Source organism: Equus asinus, chromosome 7 (genome assembly GCF_041296235.1).
Source record: "Equus asinus isolate D_3611 breed Donkey chromosome 7, EquAss-T2T_v2, whole genome shotgun sequence".
NCBI lineage: Eukaryota > Metazoa > Chordata > Mammalia > Perissodactyla > Equidae > Equus > Equus asinus.
In genome coordinates this window covers 82,273,768-82,288,707 of record NC_091796.1, presented here as the reverse complement: position 1 = coordinate 82,288,707, position 14,940 = coordinate 82,273,768, and the positions used below count along the sequence as shown (strand labels likewise).

The 14,940-nt window shown below is 51.1% G+C and overlaps 1 protein-coding gene across 2 annotated transcripts in view; it reads left to right on the top strand.

The window, feature by feature from the left end:
- Positions 1-14,940, top strand: part of MIDEAS (mitotic deacetylase associated SANT domain protein) — a 65,577-nt gene that overhangs the window by 41,551 nt on the left and 9,086 nt on the right. For both annotated transcript variants that reach the window (XM_014835663.3, XM_044773966.2), the window contains exons 2-9: positions 1,544-3,231; positions 4,320-4,619; positions 10,084-10,429; positions 12,377-12,443; positions 12,946-13,088; positions 13,221-13,324; positions 13,819-13,894; positions 14,564-14,652. In XM_014835663.3, the coding sequence (XP_014691149.1) occupies positions 1,780-3,231; positions 4,320-4,619; positions 10,084-10,429; positions 12,377-12,443; positions 12,946-13,088; positions 13,221-13,324; positions 13,819-13,894; positions 14,564-14,652 (2,577 nt within the window). In that variant the 5' untranslated portion in view covers positions 1,544-1,779. The remainder of the gene's footprint in view (positions 1-1,543; positions 3,232-4,319; positions 4,620-10,083; positions 10,430-12,376; positions 12,444-12,945; positions 13,089-13,220; positions 13,325-13,818; positions 13,895-14,563; positions 14,653-14,940) is intronic.

Sequence of the window (14,940 nt, the reverse complement as noted above, 5' to 3'; positions counted from 1 at the left end):
GGTGAAAGTGGGAGGCAGGCCGGGGGTCTGAGTGAGTCACGGCAGCCCCGGAGAGGGAGGGGCTGGCAGCTGCGGAAGCCTGCAGAGGGCGATAGCACTGCAGCCTCCCTGGGGCCAGGGCATCGCTGGGGTAGCCAGGGCTTGTGCCGAGAGCCTGCCGGTACTGCCTAGCCCCAGCCCTCCTTGGCTCTCTCGGCGGTTTCCTGGGAACTCCTGACCTGGAACGTCTAGGGTCTGAGGTCAGCCTGGACCTGCAGATTCATTCGCCGGGGCTTTCTGAGCTCTCGTCTCCTCCCCTTCCCTCCCCTCCCCTCCCCTGTCTTCCCCCTCCTAGCCTGACTGGTTCAGGATCAGAATCAGCGTGGGGAAGAGGTGGGCCATGTAGCTCCCACCCTCACCAGCTTCCTGGGGAGGATTAAAAAAAACCCTCTCTTTGAAAATACATGCAAATTATACATGCGAGTTATAACTGACATGTAAGTAATAAAAACGCATGTAAGTTGTAAAGTCCTGGTCCCGATTCTGTCCTGTAGCAGGATAAATAGAGCGACCTGTTGTTGTTTTTTTAATCAAGTTGGAAAATAAACACAGAAACACTGAGCACTCTAGTCACGCCATGTCATGGAGAAACCTTCGGACCTAGGTTCTAGCAGTCTCCACCCCCAGCATCGGAGCTGTACTATTCCTTCTCTTGGGATGCCAGGAGCTCTTTGGCAGAGAGGAGGGTGGGTGGGGACTGCTGACCAGCTACCCGGCTGGATCCTGCCTCCAGCCCACCAGGGCTGCAAAACAGGTTCTGTGCTAGTTTGGGGAAGACTCTGGGAGCCACAGTCCCACCCAGCAGCTCCTCCCAGGGGTGGCGCTAGGAGTGCATACACCCTCGTGGGGCCTCACCTACATGTCTCAGTGCAAAGGAAGTGAGCCTAGCCCTGGACCCTGGACTCTGCAGGGCCTGGTGGGGCTCCTGACCCTCAGCGCACATTTGGGAGTGATCCTGTTCTCTCCGCTTGCTGTCTGAGATGTGCTTGGAGTGTCAAAGGAGTGTTGGCTAAATAAAGCTCCTTCTGGGTCTGGTGGGGAGGCTGTTGCCTGGACAGATGTGAGAGGACCAGGCCTGGCTGCCCAAGGAGCTGAGGACTGGTTTAAGAGGAGAAGGGAGCCCAGCATGGGCTTTGTCATCCCTTTTCCCAGCATGACCGCAGGGGCTGGGGCTGGATTTCAGCCCCTGCTGCCCCCTTAGGTGGTGCGTTTCTGCAATGCACGCATTACAAAACCAAACACAGCCATCCTGGAGCCTAACCTGGATGGTGAGGTGGTGGGACAAGAGGAGAGTCACAGAGCACCCCAGGAGATGCTGCTGCCTTCTGGTAACTCCCCCAGGGTCCTGGCTCCTGCCTCACCAATGCTGCTCTGTGATCTGTGGCTTGTCCCTGTGAGGCAGTCGAACCGCAAAGCCTTAGAGGCCCTTCCCTCACACTCGTGCTGACATCTGGGGCATCGTGGGAGGCTCTGGCTGACGCTCTTGCTATTCTTCTGTCTGCAGACTCCAGGGCCTTGCGAGCATCATGAACTTGGAAGAGTAGACGAGCCCAAGAGCCTTCAGGGCAAAGGAAGGAAGAGCCAGCAGTTCTTTCTCCCTGTGCCTGGCCGGTCATCCAGCATTTTCCTCTGCCCCTGCTCTGCCTCCTCTGGCTCCTGGACTAGGGCCGGGCTTCCAGCAGGACCTTCCCCCAGGGGATGGGCAACTGGTGAATTAGGTCTCACTGCCAGGGCCACACCATGAACCTCCAGGCCCAGCCCAAGGCTCAGAACAGGCGGAAGCGTTGCCTCTTTGGGGACCAGGAACAAGCTCCCAAGGAGCAGCCCCCACCGCTGCAGGCCCCACAGCAGCCCCCGGCCCCTCCACAGTCCACCAGGGTGAAGGAGGAGACTTACTTTGGGCACGAGGGGCCGGCAGGGGTCGCCCCTGCCTCCCAGCCTGTGGAACTGCCCCCTCCCAGCAGCCTGGCCCTGCTGAACTCTGTGGTGTATGGGTCTGAGCGGACCACGGCGGCCATGTTGTCCCAGCAGGTGGGCTCAGTCAAGTGGCCCAACTCTGTGATGGCTCCAGGGCGGGGCCCGGAGCGTGGAGTGGGTGGAGGCGTCAGTGACAGTGGCTGGCAGCAGCAGCCGGGCCAGCCTCCGCCCCACTCAACATGGAACCGCCACAGCCTGCCCCTCTACAGTGGACCCAAGGGGAGCCCTCATCCTGGCATGGGGGTCTCTACCTACTATAACCACCCTGAGGCACTGAAGCGGGAGAAAGGAGGGGGACCGCAGGTGGACCGCTATGGAAACGCTGTTCGCCCAATGATGCCGCAGAAGGTGCAGTTGGAGGTGGGGCGGCCCCAGGCACCCCTGAACTCTTTCCATGTGGCCAAGAAGCCCCCAAACCAGACGCTGCCCCTGCAACCCTTCCAGCTGGCATTCGGCCACCAGGTGAACCGGCAGGTCTTCCGGCAGGGCCCACCGCCCCCCAACCCTGTTGCTGCCTTCCCGCCACAGAAGCAGCAGCAGCAGCAGCAGCAGCAACAGGCAGCCCTGCCCCAGATGCAGCTCTTCGAGAACTTCTACCCCATGCAGCAGCCGCCCTCTCAGCAGCCCCAGGACTTTGGCCTGCAGCCGGCCGGGCCACTAGGGCAGTCCCACCTGGCTCACCACAGCATGGCACCCTACCCCTTCCCCCCCAACCCTGATATGAACCCAGAACTGCGCAAGGCCCTCCTGCAGGAGTCCGCCCCGCAGCCTGTGCTACCTCAGGCCCAGATCCCCTTCCCCCGCCGCTCCCGCCGCCTCTCTAAGGAGGGCGTCCTGCCTTCCACCGCCCTGGATGGGGCTGGCACCCAACCTGGGCAGGAGCCCGCCAGCAACCTGTTCCTACATCACTGGCCCCTGCAGCAGCCACCAGCCGGCCCCCTGGGGCAGCCCCATCCCGAAGCTCTGGGATTCCCGCTGGAGCTGAGGGAGTCACAGTTGCTGCCTGACGGGGAGAGACTGGCACCCAATGGTCGGGAGGCTCCTGCCATGAGCAACGAGGAAGGCATGCGGGCGGTGGGCACGGGGGAGTGTGGGCAGGTGCTACGGGGTGGGGTGATCCAGAGCACACGACGGAGGCGCCGGGCGTCCCAGGAGGCCAATTTGCTGACCCTGGCCCAGAAGGCAGTGGAGCTGGCCTCACTACAGAACACAAAGGTGAGAGTGGTGTGGGGTGGGGGCCAGCCCTGGCAGAGGGCAGGATGAGCCGTGTCTGGGGCCAGGGGAGAGTGAGTGGCTCCAGGTCCATCAGGGCAGTTTTCTCACTTCATGGAAGGAAGTGAAAGAACCCATTCATTTCAGAGAGTTCTGAACTCCCTGCATGCAAAGAATCTCTACATAGTTGCATCCACACCTGAAGGGAAGATGAGATTTACACGCATGCAGCGTTGCGGGCAGGAAAGTGCAATACACCATTGTGGGTTGGCTTTTTCATTTGGGACTTGAAGGGTTGGGTGGAAAAGGAGGTGAAACCATTTCCAGATCTGGTATGTTCGAAGACAAGAGTGTGGTAGTGATTGCACAGGTGACTATGTTTGTCAAAATGGATTGAACTGTAATTAAGAATAGGTCATTTGTTATGTGTAAATTATACTGCGGTAAAGTTGATTTAAAAGAAAATAACAATGGGGGAGAAGATTGAACAGAATTTGAGGTCCTATGTTGTACTCGGAGTTTCCTATATTTGATCACAAGCAATTTATTATCAAACTCTATGAGAGGGATGCTTCATTTATCCTCTTTTGCTGCTAAAGAAACTGAGACCCAAGTGAGATTTCCCAAAGTCACAAAGCTGGGATAGAAGCCTAGGAGGCTGTAGAATTTGACTTCACTCCAGCCAGTTTCCAGTGGGGAAATAGATTCAAAGACCAGCTTGACCTTGTGCAGATTCTTTGCTTTTTTTTGCAGAGATATGTTTTGAATATATTTAGATGCTATTTCACGTGCCACTCACTGTGCAGGCCAAACAAAATACATCTATAAACCACTTGTGGCCTGAGATGGCCGCCTGGGGACCTCTGCTCTAGGCCAGGATGGGAGGACCTGTCATGAAGGAGATTATGAAGAGTGTTTGGGAATGTGGTGGGAGAAAAGGTGGTCAGGGAAAGGCCAGGTTGTCAAAAACCATTGGGAGCCATAATGGGTGTTTGAGAACCTGAATCAAATGGGACTAGGGGTCCTGGACCAGTAAATCAGGACTTATCTTCTAAACGTCGCCTCCATTCCCCCTCCCTCTCCTTCTCCAGGATGCCAGTGGCTCTGAGGAGAAGCGGAAAAGTGTATTAGCTTCAACTACCAAGTGTGGAGTGGAGTTTTCTGAGCCTTCCTTAGCTGCCAAGCGAGCACGAGAGGACAGTGGGATGGTACCCCTCATCATCCCAGTGTCTGTGCCTGTGAGGACTGTGGACCCAACCGAGGCAGCTCAAGCTGGAGGTGTTGATGAGAATGGGAAGGGCTCTGAACAGAATCCCACTGAACACAAGCCGTCGGTCATCGTCACCCGCAGGCGGTCCACCCGTATCCCCGGGACTGATGCCACCGCTCAGGTATGACAGGCTTCCCATGCAAACAACGCCAGTACCCCTGGGGGCCTAGTGCACTATGGGAAAAAGGAGTACGTGCCAGTGTAGGAGGGATTCGAGCAACCCATGGGGATACTGTTTAGATTTTCCAAACCAAACTTCTGGACAAATGCGCTTATGGGGGACAATGAGGCAGTTTTATACTTGAAACTGGGACTGTCTAGGAAAATCTAGGATATATGAATCTCTTTCATTTCAGGTCAGCAAATTTTGATTGAGCCTCTAATATGCGTCAGGCCTTGTGCCAGGCACTAGGACGTAGAGACGTTTGCTTGTTCTGTCAATACACACACATGTATGTTGGAATCTCCCACTATGACTGAGGTTTTGTTTATTTCTTCTTTTAGTTTCGTTTTATACATTTGATGCAGTGTTGCTAGTTGCATACTCATTTAGAACTGGATTAGACACTTTATCCTTATGAAGTGTTTCTTTTTATCTTTAGTTATCTTTTTGCCTTTTAAATTCCACTTTGTCAAATACTTAACTTTCTTTTGGTTAGTGTTGGGTGGGGGGATGGGATATGTATCTTTTCCATCTTTTTACTTTCAGCCTTTCTGTATCCCTCTACTTAAGGTGTATCCTTCAAGTGACATATAATTGAGGTTTGTTATTATCTGTTCTAACAACCTTCGTCTTTAAATTAGAACATTGATACATTTGCATTTAATGTAATTACTGATATACTTGGGTTTAAATCTGCCATCTTCTGTTTGCTTTCTGTTTATCCATCCTGCCTTCTGTGTTCCTTTTCTTTCTTTTTTGTTTTCTTTTGGATTGTTTGGGTTTGTTATTCCATTTCCTCTCCTTATTAATTTATTAGTTATGTATTTATTGCTCTTTTAGGGATTACCCTAGCAGTGTTTCTTACCTGGATTTCTATGAGAGAAGTAAGCTCTACAGAAAGGGACTCAATTGACTATTTTCTCCATTCTCTGAAGAATGGTACATAGCTAGTGCCATTCTAGATGCATAGGAGAAAAGTTAACTCATTATATACAGTGAATGCCTTATGATGTTAGGGCTCAATTTTCGGGTTGAGAAGGGCTACTAGGGATTGAAACATGAATTCTTGGCTTATTGAAATCTAATATAAGTTGAGTACTTTACCTCTTCCTGGACAATGCAAAGGTTTTTGCAACACTTTACCTCCATTTTCCACCGATCCCTAACTTGTAGAATTAGTGACATGTATTTTCATTCTTTATATATTTGGCATCAACAGAACATTATAACATTGTTTTGTTGAGTTGTTCATTTTAGATTTAGTCAAATACTTACTGTTTTTCTTCCTTTTCATTTCTTCCCGTATCTCGAAGGTTCCATCTCAGATCATTTATAATATTGCTGCTTAAAGAACAGCCCTTAGAATTTCCTTTAATGTGAGTCTGTTCGTGATAAATTTTATTAGTCCTTGATTATCTGAAAATATTTTTACTTCATCTTCATTTTTGAAGGATAACTGCTGAGTGGGGAATTCCATGTTGGTAGTTATTTTCTTTTGGCACTTTAAAGATATTGTTCCATTGTCTTCAGGCTTCCATTGTAGTTTCAGTGTTGAGAAATCGCTATAAGCCATATTGTTGCTCCTTTGAACGTAAGGTGTCTTTTTCTCTTGTTGCTTTTAAGTTTTGTTTTGTTTTTTGGTCATTGGTTTCCAGCAGTTTGGCTTTTATACCTAAATATGGTTTTCTTTGTTTTCTGTTTAGAGTTTGTGGTGCTTCTTGATTATTTCTTCTGGCTCGTTTTCTCTCTCTTCTCCTTCTGGGACTCCAGTTACACATTCTTTAGAGCTTTCTGCCGTATTCTCTATTTTGTCTGTCATGCGTTTTTCTATATTTTCCATTTTTTTCTCAGTCTGATCTTTCTTTCTTTCTCATTCTGATCTTTTCAGACTCTTTGTCTGTGTCTACTATGTTGTTAAGCTCATTCATGAGTTCTTAATTATTTTACTTTTCAGTTACTGAATTTTCATTTGGTTCGTTTTTAGAGTTTCTAGTTCTTTGATGAAATTCTCAACCTTGCCTTTTATTTTACTGCATAAATTAAGCATAGTTTTGTTAAAGTCTATGTCTGGATCCCTGTGGATCTGTTTCTATTATCTGTTATTTCTTGTTTTTAAATCACATCTTGCTCTCTTGTATATCTGGTTATTTTTATTGAATGTCAGACATTATATATGAAAATTGTTAAGGTAATTACAAACTCTGGATGATGTTCAGCTCTTCCAGAGAGAATTTATCTTTGCATCTCACTGGTAGCAAAGAGCATCAGCAATCCTGGATGACTTTAATTTCTTCAGAGATTGAGATGAGATGATTTGAAGCTGGGTGCACTCCATTTGAGGCCTAGTCCATTTCTGATTTGCCTTTATTCTGAGGATATAGCCCTTTGGAGTCCCAGTCCAAAGCCTGGGGGTTTACCAGGCTCTCCTTCCTTGGCAAGGCCTGAATTTCGATTTTTATTCTGCTAGCTCCTAGAATTTTTTAAAAACTCTACTCAATTTCTCAGCCTCTCAGTTGCCTCTTCCAGTAACGACATCCACCTCCAGGGAAAACACAATTCCACATGCTAGGCTCACTTTTTTGGCTTTCCTTTTTTTCCTGGCTCTCAGCTCTTTAATTCTTTGCCAACTTATTTGCTCTCTGATACCTTCAGAAATGTGGTTTTATATTGACTCTGGGTTTTCTAGGTATTCTTAGCTGGGAAGTGGGCCTGCATGCCTATCCTCCTAAACAGAAAGGGGAGCTCCACGATGACCATGAGCAGCACAGTCTCTGCTCTCTGGGGTCTTGTTCTCTGGTTGGGGGAAAGTTTGTGGTAGAGGCTGGAGGCCGGACGCCTGGACAGCTTATCCTGAGGATGGCAGGAAGCAGCCTGAGCAACTACACAGCTCAGCGTGCCCATTTCATAGATGAGGAAATAGGTCCAGAGAAGGCAAGAGACTTACCAAAGGTCACAGAGCCAAGTAATGACAGAGCTCTCTGGAATTTGGACTTCCTGAAACCCCGCCTATGAGTACTTTCACTACACTAGGCTTTGGGAGAGCTGTATTTTTTGTCATTTGCTTATTTATTTTTCTTTGTATTATACACATTTTCAATCATGCACAGAAGTGGAGAGATTGGTATCATGAATCCTAATGTTTAGCCATTGCTCTGCTTTAACAATTTTCAAGATACAGCCAATGTTCTTTCATTTGTAACTCCGCTTCTCCCAGCCACTGGATTTTTTTTGAGGCCAATCCCAAACATCACATCACTCTATTCATCAATACTTTGGTTTGTATCTGAAGTACATCATACATAAGGACTCTTTCTTTCTTTTTCTTTGGTGAGGAAGATTGGCCCTGAGTGAACATCTGTTGCCAATCTTCCTCTTTTTGCTTGAGGAAGATTGTTGTTGAGCTAACATCTGTGCCAATCTTCCTCTATTTTGTATGTGGGACACTGCCACAGCATGGCTTGATGAGCAGTGTGTAGGTACACGCCTGGGATCTGAACCCATGAACCCTAGGCTACTGAAGCAGAGCAAGTGAACTTAATCACTATACCACTGGCCAGCCCCTTTCTTTCTTTTTTTTTTTTTTAACATAGCCTTAATACCATTATCATACCTAAAAAATTAATACAAAAAGTATTGTCAAATATTCAGAATAGTTTAAATCCATTTCCCTTATTATGAAATTACAAATTGTTACAGCTAGCTGAGTTCATATTGGATTTCTTGTCTAGCAAGTTTGGGGGCTTTTGGCTCCACTGTATTTTTTTCTGTACCATCATATTGTTCTCCTAAGGGAGGAAGAATGAACAATTTCTTCCTAGTCTGTAGAAGAGCAGAGAGGGCACAAATGGCTGAAAGACATGGCCAGTGCCTCCTGGGGAGTGAGGGCCCTCCCCTGGAAGGTCTTGTGGGAGCTGGAACCTGGGACTTGGAGAAAGTCTGTTAGCCCCAGGCCCACTCCGTCAGTGTGGCCAACCTCGCCTGTTGGCAGACCGGGCACCCAGGGAGATGATATGGATGCTGCTCATCCCTGTGGGGCTCCATTCTCTCCTGAGAGCATAGGGGTGAATCAAGGATAGGTTTCTATTCCCTTCCAGCTCTGTCTTCTGTTCTGTGTGGAGGCCCAAGAGGCATACAAGCAGAGAGAAGTGTAAACCAGGAGGACTAACCTTTGACAGCACGAGTAGGCTAGCCTCTGATAGTGGGACTAATACTGTGACAACCAAAGTTTCTTCAAGGACAGGCCTGTCCTGTTCATTTTGTGGTCCCATGCCCAGCTCAGGTCTTGGCACACAGTAGGGGCTTCCATCTTCACAGAGCCTGAAGTTGAAGTAGTGATAGCAGTCAGTATTTATTGAGCCAGGTCCTGTTCTCAGTGATTTCCATGTATTAATTCATTTAGTCCTCATAGCTACCCCATTAGGTAGGCACTTAATTATTCCCATGTTAAAAATGGTGATGCACTGAGAGTTAAGTAATTTTAAGTGGGAAGTAAAAGAAGTAAAGCCCAGTCCAAGCAATTCAGCTCCAGAGCCTGGCCCTTAAATACTGCAGTCCCTGTCCCACAGCGTCCTTTACAGCAGGGGTGGGGACTGTGGCCTGTGAGCCAAATCCAGACTTAAGAATATTTTTGACTTTTTTTTTTCATTAATATTTTTGACATTTTTAAAGAATTATTTAGGGGCCGGCCCTGTGGCTGAGTGGTTAAGTTCACACACTCCACTTGGCGGCCCAGGGTTTCCCAGGTTCAGATCCTGGGCGCGGACCTAGCACTTCTCATCAGGCCATGCTGAGGCGGCATCCCACATGCCACAAATAGAAGGACCCACAACTAAAAATATATACAACTATGTCCTGGGGGGCTTTGGGGAGAAGAAGGAAAAATAAAATCTTAAAAAAAAAAAAAAGAATTATTTAAAGGTGGTGGGGGCTGGCCCCGTGGCCGAGTGGTTAAGTTCACGGGCTCCACTTTGGCGGCCCAGGGTTTCGGCAGCCCAAGGTTTCGCTGGTTCGGATCCTGGGCTCAGACATGGCACCGTTCATCAGGCCATGCTGAGGTGGTGTCCCACGTGCCACAACCAGAAGGACCCACAACTAAAAATATACAACTATGTACCAGGGGGCTTTGGGGAGAAAAAGGAAAAATAAAATCTTTAAAAAAAAAAAAAAGGCAGGGGCAAGAGAAGAATAATAATATGTAACAGAGACCGCGTACGGCCCACAAAGTGTAAATATTTACTATCTGGCCATTGACAGAGGAGACAATAAGAAGGGGGTGTTGGACCTGCTCCCTTTCTCAGGCTTGCCTTGGTGGGTGTGGTGGGCAGACTAAGTTCCAAAGGTGAGACCAGCAAACAGTGCTCAAGACTTCCATTTTCCCAGGTCATGGGAGTCTGAACCATCTTGGTTCTGTTTCCTTCTCTAGGCTGAGGACATGAATGTCAAGTTGGAGGGGGAACCTTCAGTGCGGAAACCAAAGCAGCGGCCAAGGCCTGAGCCCCTGATTATCCCCACCAAGGCGGGCACCTTCATCGCCCCTCCTGTCTACTCCAACATCACCCCATACCAGAGCCACCTGCGCTCTCCTGTCCGGCTGGCCGACCACCCCTCTGAGCGGAGCTTTGAGTTGCCCCCGTACACACCACCCCCCATCCTCAGCCCGGTGCGAGAAGGCTCCGGCCTCTATTTCAATGCCATCATGTCAACCAGCAGCATCCCGGCCCCTCCTCCCATCACGCCAAAGAGTGCCCATCGCACCCTCCTCCGGTCTAGTGAGTGACCCCCCTCGGTGGCCAAGGGGGTAGGGAATGTGGGGAGGGAGGCAGCAGGCAGGGATGAGTCTCAGTTTATGGGGCTCCTGGGGATTGGGCTGCGATGCTGTGGGAAAAGGAGCCCTGCTCTCTCTCCTCTGAGAGAGAGGAGAAGGTTCTCCTTGTTCAAGTACACGTGGACGTCGGGGAGGGGGAGTGTGAGCCCAACTGCTGGATTCAAATCCCCATTCCGCCATTTGCTATTACATCTGTGCAAGTCATTGAAACTCCCCGGGCCTCAGTTTCTTCAGTATGTAAATGAGGATATTAGTAGTATTTGGTTGATGATGAAATTGCCAATATTCAAGTACCTTTAGATCCACAAATAGCAGTTTCCTATGGTTCAACCTAATAGTGCCTCACAGGGTTGCGGTGAGATTCAGATGCATTAACACGGCTGAAGCACTTAACATCGTGCCTGGTGCATCACATTTGTTCTGAATATTGTGTGGCAGATCCTGTCTCCTGGGTCTCTTAAACAGTCATTTTGGCCAAGAGCAGACATTTTGGTTGGCTTGGGCCGTGAATTGCTGAAAAATGTTGCCCACTCCACAAAAGGATCCATTTCCCCTGAAGCATGGGATAATTCTATCTCAGGGTGGTGGAGAGGATTAAGTGGGAGTAACCACCACCACCAGGGTAGCACGGGGGTGAGGCAGCACTCTCACCAGATTAATCTCTGACCCTGACCTCACTCATGGTGTAGCTCTCTGGTGCCCCCTGGTGTCTGTGGGTGAGAAATGGCTCACCCTGGGCTGACTGGCCTTTGGCTGTCCCAGTTGCCCTGGAAGCTTCCAAGCTTCTCTCCCTGCCTGGGTTGTGCAGGAAGAAGTCACAGGAGAGACCAGATTGGCAGCAAAGAAGAGATCTGTCCACCCATGAGTATTTATTGAGCACTTGGGTATAAAGCCTTGAACTGGGTCCTGTGAGAGCCCCAGTAATGTACAGGACACTATGGTCTGTTCCAGAGAGAATACAGGGTCATTAGGGAGATGACATGGAAGTCTTGGAGACAGAAAAGCAGAGGTTCTGGGCAGTGTGGGATCAGCAGTCAGTGGGTGAAGCAGACCCTAAGCTCCGAAGCCTGCAGAGGCTGCTAGCCTGGGGTGGTGAGGAAAGCTTTCCAGAGAGGTGGGGCTAGGCTGAGCTTGAACTACAAAGGGGTGGGGGGGCACACTAGGCAGAGGAACTGAGTGGTGCAAAGGCCTGGAGGTGAGACTGCGCAGGGAGAATGAGCTGCTCGGAGTCTGCTAGGATGAGGGTCCCGGCAAGGCTGCGGCGGGAGGGCGGGAGGGCGGGAGGCCTAGCTGGAGGGGAACTGCCTTGAATGGGCCGAGCTGAGGAGTTCTGGTTTTATCTCACCTTGCAGAGGGGGATCAGCAAAGATTTTTTTTGGGGAGCAAGGCAGTATTTGGATCGTGTGGGGCATTAAGAAGGTTAGCTGAGGAGAAACAGAGGCAGAGAACCCGACAGGGAAGTGAGGAGATAATTATGACATAGTGATCCCCTTCACCACCTCGCTAGTGTGCGGCAAGTTTCAGCCCCTTTGCTGGAGCAAGCAGAGTTGAATGTTGGAGTTAGTTCTGAAGCGGGGGAGCTCCCGGGGCAGGGACACTGTGGTAGCAGTTGTAATAACTAGGCTTTGCACGGATTTCATTCAATCCTCACATTAAACTTAGGAGATAGGTAGTAATAGCCCCTTGTAACGGGTATGAAAATGGAGGCACCCATGTATTTGGTAAAGTCACAGTCAGTGGTCACAGAGCCAGGACTCAGGGGGCCTGATTTCCAAGTGTGACCCTCTGCGAGTCACTGCTCTCGCTTGTGCATACAGAGCAGCCACCTAAGGTGGGAGGGGCTTTGCTGAAGGGAGGAAGGGGACTTACCAACCTGCCTTTTGTCCCATAGATAGCGCTGAAGTCACCCCGCCTGTTCTCTCTGTGATGGGGGAGGCCACCCCAGTGAGCATCGAGCCGTAAGTGCAGCCCTGCCTCTGGCCCATGGTGTGAGTGGAGTCCAGTGGAGGCAGGCGGGCCCTGCGAGGAAGAGGAGGGTTCTGTGGGACCTGCGGAGGGCTGAGCAGGCCTCTCTGGGCTTCTGCAGTCAGCCCTGGCCTTTGCTGTCCCCACCCTGCTTCTGTGTGGAAGTCACTGGGAAAGGAAAGGACCAGCTCAGTTTGAATTTGCCTCTGAGGAGAATTCGAAGGGTAGTCCACGAGACTCTTTCCCTGTCCGTAAATCTGGGGCTTCTCCCTTTTCCGACCTGTGGGCCTTGGCTTTCTGGTGGTATCAGGTGCCGCTTGCCAGGCTGTCCTCACAGAAACCGGGTTTCCTTACACTCAGCTGAGGCCTTGCCATGCTCAGCCTCTGCCAACTTCTACATCTTCTCCCTACATCTTCACCCATCCCCAGGGAGAAAGTCAGGTTCCCCATCCCCACAAGGTGAGGCCTCACTCCCTGTCCTTTCCACCTCTGCAGACGGATCAACGTGGGCTCGCGTTTCCAAGCAGAAATCCCCTCAATGAGGGACCGTGCCCTGGCAGCTTCAGACCCCCACAAGGCCGACTTGGTGTGGCAGCCATGGGAGGACCTAGAGAGCAGCCGAGAGAAGCAGAGGCAAGGTGAGAGGGGACCTGAGCCAGCAAGTGAAGGCAGGCTGTTGGGCAGGTGGGTGGGCTAGCTCTAGCCCCCACCCAGCCCAGCCCTGAAAGTGATTTCCTCTCCTCCCTTCCCACTCTCTCTCCCAAATCCAGTGGAAGACCTGCTGACAGCTGCCTGCTCCAGCATTTTCCCTGGAGCTGGCACCAACCAGGAGCTGGCCCTGCACTATCTGCATGAGTCCAGGGGAGACATCCTGGTGAGACATTGCCCCCAGGGAAGGGAGGGACCCTTAGAGAGGCTGGCATGGATCCGTATCTGCTGCCCAGGAGCCAGGCCTGCTGGCGTGCTGATTTGAGGCAGGTGGGAGGGTCTGACCGAGTTGGGAGTTGTAGGGGCTCAGCCCAAGGGAGCCCTCGTTCTGAACTCCAGACTTTGCTGCACAAGGTCCTCCCGTCTGCCCTAGTCCCCGATACTGGGTCAGTGGATCCCCACTCTCAACAGGGCTGTCACTGAGGGCCTTCTCCATCTGTGGCTGCCTGCTTTGGGGGCCACATGTTAAGAGGCCCTCTGGCCTGGTTCCCGAGCAGCCTTATTCCCCATGACCTTACCATCCTGCCAGACCCTTGTCTTTCAGCAGTTAAGGGGGTAAGAGTAAATGCCCCTCCTACTCAGAGGCCTGAGGAAGCCCTCTGAATTTTGCCCACTGAGACCCCTGCCAGGGCCCTGACCTTTTCCTCACTTCTGTTCCAGGAAACACTGAATAAGCTGCTACTGAAGAAGCCCCTGCGGCCCCACAATCACCCACTGGCAACTTATCACTACACAGGTGGGTGGGCCTGGCCGGGGGTGGGCCTGGCCGGGGGTAGGCCTGGCTGGGGGTGGGCCTGAGGCCAGGAGCCTCAAGGGGTCTCCAGCATCACTGGGACCCAGCTTAGTGCTGGGTCATCCCTGGTAGGGGTTGGGAGGTGGGAGGAGGATAAGCCGAGAGTCAGAGGAAGGGAACCAACACCAAAGCTGGGGTAGCTCTCAAGGGGTTTCCTGTGCCCTGGAGGGGAAGGGAGAGGACGAGGGCAGGTGGGAGCCACTCCAGGCAAAAAAGCCCAGGACATGAGTACAAGGGACAGAAACCATGGAGTGCCATGTCCTGGGCACTGAGCTTTATGAGAGACATTGACCAAGTGGCACAATTATAGCAGCCACTTATTGACACCTGTTGAGTGGTACGTGTCATCTGTGTCAGGCAGAGCACCGAGGGTCCCAAACGTGTGATCTCACTTAGTCCACACCACAGTTGGTGAGGTGGCTCCCGTTGTTAGTTCCTGTTTCACAAGTGCGGAGAGCGAGGCTCAGAGGCTGAGCAGCATGGCTAGTGGGTGGCAGGAGCAGGATGTGGAGCCAGCTCTGAGTGCCTGCAGAGACTGTGGATGGATGCCTCCCACTCTCCTGCCGGGCAGCATTGCCCTCGCAGTGCTCACAGTCCCGCCTTGCCCTGCAGGCTCTGACCAGTGGAAGATGGCTGAGAAGAAGCTGTTCAACAAGGGCATTGCCATCTACAAGAAGGATTTCTTCCTGGTGCAGAAGCTGGTGAGCTGGGGCTCTGTTTCAGGGGCAAGTGAAGGGCGGGAGCTGCCGGCATGATTTGGGGCTCCCTCTGCCAGTGGCCCTGCAGTTGCTTACCAAGCCCTCTTAGAAAGCGGTTAGGTCAGTGCCACTAAGTAGCCTCAGAGACAATATTCTACACCAAATGAGCAGGGGAAAAGATCATGCCTTTTCTCCACCTTGGTTCCAAGCCTCCTTCCCTCACTGTAGGGTAATGTGGCCATGCTCTGGGGTCTCAGTTCAGAGGGAGGCCTGAGTGGGTACCAGACCCAG